At 36.9% G+C, this 8,091-nt stretch overlaps 1 protein-coding gene across 2 annotated transcripts; it reads right to left on the bottom strand.

Moving 5' to 3' along the window:
- Nucleotides 1–157: 157 nt before the first annotated feature.
- Nucleotides 158–7,962, bottom strand: tmem82 (transmembrane protein 82). 2 transcript variants are annotated; one of them, XM_079674060.1, is made up of 6 exons: nt 7,160–7,962; nt 6,989–7,061; nt 6,636–6,831; nt 5,310–5,724; nt 4,454–4,641; nt 158–4,044 (listed from the first exon to the last, which is right to left on the bottom strand). In XM_079674060.1, the coding sequence occupies exons 1-6, from the start codon at nt 7,251–7,253 to the stop codon at nt 3,964–3,966; spliced, it is 1,047 nt and encodes a 348-aa protein (XP_079530186.1). In that variant the 5' UTR covers nt 7,254–7,962; the 3' UTR covers nt 158–3,963. The 2 variants fall into 2 exon arrangements, with proteins under 2 accessions (XP_079530186.1, XP_079530187.1); XM_079674061.1 differs by having other exon boundaries at nt 6,636–6,828.
- Nucleotides 7,963–8,091: the final 129 nt, after the last annotated feature.

Raw genomic sequence — 8,091 nt, 5'->3', positions numbered from 1 at the left:
GAGTCATAGGCCAATATTTGTATTTTTCATGGAGCATTCAGGGTCACTCTATAGTGTACTTCATTTATATATCACTGATACATTATTATTAACTACTGGTGTTGTGATGGACTCCAGCCTTCTTTGAACCAAAAAAATACACTCTTTGAGAAATGAATAACTTGATTAATGACAAATAAGGCCCCATCTTTTATTTTTGCCTCCAGATTACACAACATTGTGTAGATTATGTAAGAAAAACAATATTACATGAAGGGTTTAAGTGACACATTACGCTGTGCTGAGCTAACCCACCTCTATTTAAACAGAGTCCAAAAAGGTTGTTGAAAAGATTTGGACACATAGAGCGGAAACTTAAGCCTACAGGAAACCGGAAATGAAGGGTTTGTAAGAGGTGATTCTGAATATTAAGAGCTCATTTGAGGCCCTCATGAGCTCCAGTAAAGAAATATAAATGTAAAACAATATTGTGTGACAACACTCAGATATGAACTCCATTATATTTACATTTCTCAAATATTGCTCTGAGGTTAAATGAGCAGCCCTTGGATAAGGTGAATCGTAAAAACCAATTCAGCCTATAATATTTATTATCAATAGTTTTGTTTTATTGAACACAATTTTGGCCCAAACATTTAACATTCAATTATACATTCAATTATACATTCATGTATATCAAAACCGAAGGAGACGTTGAACACTTCTGCATTATGTGTTTTTTCTCTCCTCATTTATTGATAATATACATATTACCAGAGTGAAACATGTGCACAGAAATACCAGAGTGAAACATGTGCACAGAAATACTCTGATCACAAATGCGTAATATTTGACTATAGTTTAGCAAAATTGGAGCATTTCCTATAACTAGTGGATATCACCAAAACCGATCCATCATTAACAAATTGACTGCATGCTTTACAAGAGCAAGCAAAAATAGTATAGCCTACTTTCAATTTATTCTGGTGTTGCACACAAAAAAGTTAAATAACATTATATATATATATCATTTAAAGTAAGAACGTTTAGCAGATGTGTGATTGATACGAAAAAATGCAGTCACACCAAATGTAATTTATGTGCAGAAGAGCAATGCACCTAACATGGAACACCACAATGTATTCGTAAAACAATGGAGATTCACACTGTCTCACCTTTACTCATTGTACTTGCTCAATCAGCACAAATTAAACTAAACTAATACTGCTACTACTACTACTACTACTACTACTACTACTACTACTACTAGCAGTGTGCTTTAAAACGTTGTAGGGCTATTAAGTCAAAAGCTTTGACCTGGTCTGAGCTTTGTTTTAAGCTAATAAGTAACATGAGCAATAGGTCCAAAGGTGGAAGAGACCAGTAGTGATAAACATTGATGAGGGGTAAATAAAAGCGGCGTGTGTTTTTTTCTTGGAAGACTATCCCTGCTTTTATAATACTTGTCTGGTGTCGCTTTTTGTCAAATTAGGCTACTTTGATACAACATCTGTAAATTAATTAATCTGCGATCTCAGTTTGAGCTCATTTACACCTCAGTACATTGTGTCCAACATAGCTGGAGATGAATGTAACGTTTAGCAAAAACTAAACATTTTTTAATCAAATATTTTTAAGAAAACCTCTGTTACTACACAACAGAATTTTTCTGCTTGTGTTACTATATTAAGCATTCTTATTGAGGTGACAAGCGCGCATGCGTCAAACTGCGGTAACCGGGGACACGCACAGCTGTTCTGCGCATGCGCCCAGCGTGCCTATCAGATGAGAACAGAAAAGTCTGGAAATCTCATGAGGAGGTGCTGAAGTACTCAGTCATTTCAATGGGCATTTTCACCATGTTCGGGTGCTCATGGAGAACGTACTCTCTGTGTCTACTGAACTCGTCCTGATGTGGAACTATATTCAGTAAAAACCTAATAAACCTGTGGGAGTACAATTTCCTATTTTGGTGGATCGACTAGACACCAAAACTAAATTTCCTCTGTCTGCAGTGATTCTCAGACCTGGATTATTTTGGGAACTGGACCGTCAGGCTAATGTGACCACTGTAATTTCACACGCCTTTTTTGACAAGGAATAAGGAATGATAAATCAAAAACCCTCTCATGGAATATGTTTCAGTGCACAGCTCTCAATAAAGGCACATCTATTGGGCATTACATCGGCTTCAAATGTGGATATAATGTGATGTGGGTCTCAGTGTATAAATGGTTACAAGAAGGCAGCAGCTTTCGACGTTGAGACAATGTTGCAAATACATGAATGTAAAGACGGTAAAAGAGAAACAAATCTCTTCTATGGTAGCATATAAAGCGAAATAAGTATCTGTATAAAATAGTAACTATTATTTACGGGTTATTGGCTTTAGTTTGGTCCGTAAGTATGTATAAGGTCTAGTGTTCAAATTAAAAGCAAGTAACGCAGCCTTTTCTTTGTCTAACGCCATTTTGTGTGACTTTATAGCACTAACGTTGTCGTCAGCCATTTTGCTTTTCTTTTGTAGTAGACAACCTCAGGAGAGACATGTCAAAGCGGAATTATATTATATTCCCATGGTTGTGTGAAAATGTAGCTAACCTTCAAAAAATTATTAAAGAAAATTAAAGAATTTACCCATTGCATGAGCTGTTTGTGCCGCAGTTATTGTCTGCATTTTTTATTAACGTTCGTAGCTCTGATTTACGCGAAAACAGATGAAAATAACAAGCTGTGGACATTTTTGTGAGCTGGTGTTGTGCTGATCTTAAATCCATGTGGTATGCTAATACATATTTGTTGGTTCCTCTGCGAGCTGTGTTTTACCACCTTCAAATTCATGATATAGGCCCTGTGACGTAGTCTGCATTCTGTATTATATTATGGTTATACATTTAATTTAATCGAATATAGCTATTTATATATTAGAGGTCACCAGAAAGAGTCATAAGAAGATCGGTAATGCAGCCTTTGTAAACTGCCCCAAAACTGTGGAACACGTTACCCAACAATATTAGGGAAGCCAATCTATTAGACATTTTTAAAAGGCAGCTTACAACCTCTCTTTACCAAAGCATTTTACTGACTTTACACTATTATACTGCACTATTTCGCTGTGATTGACATTGCACTATTTCTCTATGTTTTATTCCCCATGTTTTTGTTTAATTATTTTATCCCACTTTATGCTTTGCTCTTGCTGCTTGTTTTACACTGATTTGATGTCTTATTTCTGACTGATGTAATGCACTTTGAACTGCAATCCCCTGTATGAAAGGTGCGATACAAATAAAGTTATTATTATTATATTAATATTATTATTATTATTATTATTATTATTTGTGTCCATTATAAAGGTAAAGAGAAAAACTCTTATTCCGTTTCTAACTAATTAAAGGCAATATAAAATGCATTCTTAAACCTGCATGCCCTAATCATACCAATTAGTGAGACAATGACAATGATCAGCTAGTTTTCTTAGCTGATTATTTTAATATAACATAAAGTAAAACTGGCTTATTTGGCCATATATTTATCAGTAGGCTGTGGAAAGGTTTACAACGGCGCCAGGCTACAGAAAGATTTGGAACAATGACTCTCCCCGTATCTAGAGCAGTATCTCTCCAAGATTGCAGCATTAATTAATCAAAGACGTCACAAAGACTCCTATGAAATCATACATAACTGCAGGTTTGTCACCTGAGGCAAATTTGATGATCTATGAGTCATAAAGGAAATCACATTTATAAGAGAACAGCAGACAACATAGGTGGAAGATATGCATGATAAGAAAGTTATGTTCGTAAGATTATACTGTTGGATTTATTAATATTTTACATATAAGGGCTTTTTTTTAACAGATTGAACTAATATTTTTCTTGGACTTTTTAATGAAAAAATATTACATCTAAATACAAAATAATGAATTGAGGATGCAGCAATAATAGTACTTCATTTAAAAGAAGTCAACAAAAAATGAAATCCCTATCTCTGATGTTCTTTCTCTTGGGCCTTTGGTCTTCGACGATGCTCTCTTTTGACGTATTCTGCGTAATCCTCTTCCTCCTGTAAATATGACAGATGAATTATTACTCATAAAAAGATCACACATTATATTAGTCCCAAACACATTATATTGAGCATTTCATGGGGTTGGCTCCAACCATATTATTTTTTTTTTTTAATAATCACTGTATCAACTGTGTATGCTTTCTTTTTTGAAATACTTAACTGTTTTGTCAGGCTAGCTCAGTGAAAGGAAAAGTAAGCTCAGTATTCAGAGTTTGAGAACACTTTGACCTCATTCTGTCTTGGGGATCTTACCTTCTCCACCTGGGATACAAGTTGGAGAAGTTCAGCCTCATCTTGGGACCCAGTCTAATGAACACATTGCTATTCTGCCCCAGTTTTCTGGGTCCCGATGGACAAAAAGTGCTTTCAGCCCTGTGCACTGCTTCCAGGGAGACTCACTGACCTGCGAGGATGTGGCATCCAGCAGATCCATGGTGGGGATTAGACAGCCGGCCTCACCCAGGAAACACATTATGATGTGGAGCACATCAGCCCAACGTCCAACAGTCAGCATCAGGACCATCAAACCCCCGAGACGCACCACCACCGTGTTCAGGACAGCCTGGCTGCTGGGCCGCCGGTGCTGCTCCTCTGCAGAACCAAAACAGAATTAGGTAAATTAAGTAAAAATGAGAATGAAAAGTAGATCTACAGCAGCAGGATGTGAAGATATGATGGATGCATTTTTTCATTAATGGCCAGATTCATCAGTGTCTCATGTGTGTTTACAGTGGTGGAAAGAGTTGATAATTTAATTTACTTAATTTAACTTACTAATACCCCAGTCCAGAAATACTTCATTTCAAGTATTCATATAGAATTCTAAATGTTATTAAAGTAAAAGTAGACGAATATTATCAGCGAAATGTACTCTAAAGTAAAAGTACTTATTCTGAAGAATGGCTCTTTCAGAAGTGTTGTATTAATATAGAACATTATCAACAAGTACATATAAGAGCTGTTTTAATGTTGTAACTCATTAATTAAATTGTTTACTTTGTGTACAACTGAGTGAAAGCCTGAAATACATCATATTTATGTAAAAAGTAGTAACTACAAGTGTCAAATAAGTGGAGTTAAAATTCCAATATTGATAGATGATGGAGATGTTGTGTAGAACTGTAGAACGCAGCTGAAATTGGAAATACTCAAGTAGGCTACAGGAGGCTAATGCTACAGTAAATGTCCTTAGTTAATTTCCTCCACTGAGTGTTTCAAAAATAATCTCTGACATGTTTCCCACTTGGCATGTTCCTCACCCTGCATGTACACAACCAGCAGTGTGTAGCAGATAGTGAGGGGGGTCCAGAACCTGAGGGCCTCAGTTGCAGACAGGAAGTGTTGATTGATGATGAATATGGCGGCCACCACAGCCACAGAGAAGGTGATGATCATGGCCCTGCACAGCATGGGCAGCACACAGCGGCCGGATGTGAGCAGGCCGATGCAGATGCCGCAGTAGCGCTGTGAGCTGTGCAGTTTATACATAGCCGTGACGTGTTGCAGCAGCCGGGTGGCCTGCCGGGACAATAACCAGCTGAGAGCAGCCGCCAGCAGCAAGCACAGCCAGCGCTGCGGCGCCCCGTCGTGGAGAAAGTGCAGACTGCATGTCAGGGCACAGCCGAGAGAGAACTGGCTCTGCATTAACAGCTGCTGCACGAATTTACTGGACTCCTGGGGAATGAAGAAGCATATGAACAGAAGTAATGTATGCTCCAAATGAGATGATGGCTGGTTGTAATGATAGAGTCATCATGATGGCATACATTCCAGGAGGGATAGTAAAGGTGCACTCGTCAATTTTAAGGTTTGGGTTATTTTGGCTTCCATAATTATCTTCTTTCACACCAGTGGAAAAAAAACTTTTGTTTGTTGGACCAGAGTTGTCAATTTGGGTCTAGAGATTCCTCATTAATTGGCCAACAGTTAGTATTTGTTAATGCCTTATATTTAACTAAATATTTCAGTAAACTTATTACGACCAAAAATCAAGTTAACTAAATATGAATTGTAATTTGTTTTAAATATTCACCTTTATGTCCTGGAAAATGTATGGAATTTTACAAGAAATCTCTTTTTTAGGATGCTTTCGCAAAATGAGACAGAAATATCCACTTCTACAGCATTTACATAGCAAACTTTCAAGATGCAATCCTAATTATGATCCAAAGACGTAAGCATATAGCCTGATTCACAACATTGTTTCCCTAAAGAATTCATGTGGCAAAATGTATTTTGTTTTATGGCTGTGTTGAGTATGTTAAGATATTTACAAAATTCCTTCTGGTAAAAACCTTTGACTCTAATATGTCGTATTTTCAGCCAGATACGGCCAGATTCCTGCTTTGAATATATATGAAGTACAATTTGAATAAGAAAATGCCTCAATTGCCTATTTTAACATACACTTTCAACATGTCCTAATGTAAGTTAAAAGCTAGAGAGGTGTAATGGTGATACATGTATTAGTTTATCCTTTGTACCTTATTCACTTGTATCTCCTCTTAACTCAGCATTATTGAGCAATAGAAGCGACTGGAAAATCACAAGTCTTTTGTTTTTAAATAACATAATTAATTTCGTACCTTTCCCGCTGTAACCAGTCCAGACACAGCTCGAAGACAAAACTCCAGTACCACCAGGGAGGCAACACGGGACCCCACCACAGACAGCATCCCAGTCACAAACAGGAAGTGGAGCATCCCAAAAAGTCCAGGTTTAGTTTTGCTTTGATGGCTCTGTGTCCTCTTGATAGTTTCTTTTTCATTGTCATCACTGCTACTATAGGAGGTTGGAAATCAAATCAAGAAATAAATAAAACTGAACTATACAAGATCTGTACCAGCACTAAATACAATATTATTGATAATGGTGCAAATCTTACAAGCATGGTTGGGTGATGTAAATGAGCAAAAAGAGATATATTAAGAATCTTTACCTCTCTTTTTCTAGAAATAAGTGCAGTCTTATGAGGGAGCATAGCAGAGAGATCCCACATGCACCTACCAGTCCTGCAGATCATGTAACATTAACATTTTAACTGATGACACACACATACACAGTTTAAAAAAAATCTAGCAATGTGCACGTCAGAGAACATAAAACTCACCTTGAAGCAAACTATCCAGTGGATTTATATCAAGGGACAACCAAGCCGGCAGGAAGTAGGAAGTGGGAATGAGCGATCTAATAAAAGAGAACATCGTACTACCTTTGACTTTTAAACGTAGTAGGTTTCAGCAAAATAATCCATGGAGGAAAATGTAAGTGAGTTGAATCGCAGACTTGTTTTTGGTATTCCAGATCAGGCTACAAACATGAGGAGGAACAGTTCAGCTCTTCTGTTTATTTCTGTTGCCTCAGCGCTGTCCTGTATACCAAAGGTCACAGGAGTATCGCTGGAGCAGAGGCCTTCAGAGTCATAACAAGATAATGGAGCTTACTGCGCCATACTTTACACTCTACATTGATGGCAGGGGGTATTTTCAAGTTATCTGTGAGTTGCATTGTAAGCATTTCTCCAATGATGACTTCTTTATCTAATAGATCTTCTTTTAAAACATGATTTTGCCTGGAGGTTTATTTCAGTTTTTTTTTTATAGAGACTGAAATACCACAAGGCTGGTCATTCCGAATGAAAAAAAAGGCAAACTTCCAACACAAGGGATTTAAATGAAATCAACCAAAAAATAAATGATGCCTGTCTTTAAAGATGCAGAGCTCAAATATGATATCTGTTCTATAGGTTTTTGTGTATGTAAATGGTCTGCAAAGGCTCAAATCCCAAAGTTTCTATCCCACCGTTTGTAAAGTATTAATTATTAATAAAACATTTAAAGTATCAGATTACCGTCATAAATGCACAAGTTATGTCTAAATTCACTCAAAAAGGTAATAATCAATCAGCAATGGAAAGCAATGTGTTGGCATTCAACATCCTGCTGTCATTGTCTCCAGTGTCTCATTATCATTGAGTGTTATACCATATAGGAAAACTGTTTTAGCATATTACCAAGAATCATCCTAAAACGATCTTACTCG

Source organism: Notothenia rossii, assembly GCF_949606895.1.
Source record: "Notothenia rossii genome assembly, chromosome: 4".
Lineage (NCBI taxonomy): Eukaryota > Metazoa > Chordata > Actinopteri > Perciformes > Nototheniidae > Notothenia > Notothenia rossii.
This window is presented reverse-complemented; position numbering and strand designations above follow the sequence as displayed.

Coding starts and splice junctions, on each gene's coding strand:
- tmem82 (XM_079674060.1), bottom strand. CDS start 7,253: ATGTTCTCTTTTATTAGATCGCTCATTCCCACTTCCTACTTCCTGCCG. Junction 7,062..7,159: donor ACTGGATAGTTTGCTTCAAG/GTGAGTTTTATG, acceptor CATGATCTGCAG/GACTGGTAGGTGCATGTGGG. Junction 4,642..5,309: donor GCTGGTTGTGTACATGCAGG/GTGAGGAACATG, acceptor TTGGTTCTGCAG/AGGAGCAGCACCGGCGGCCC.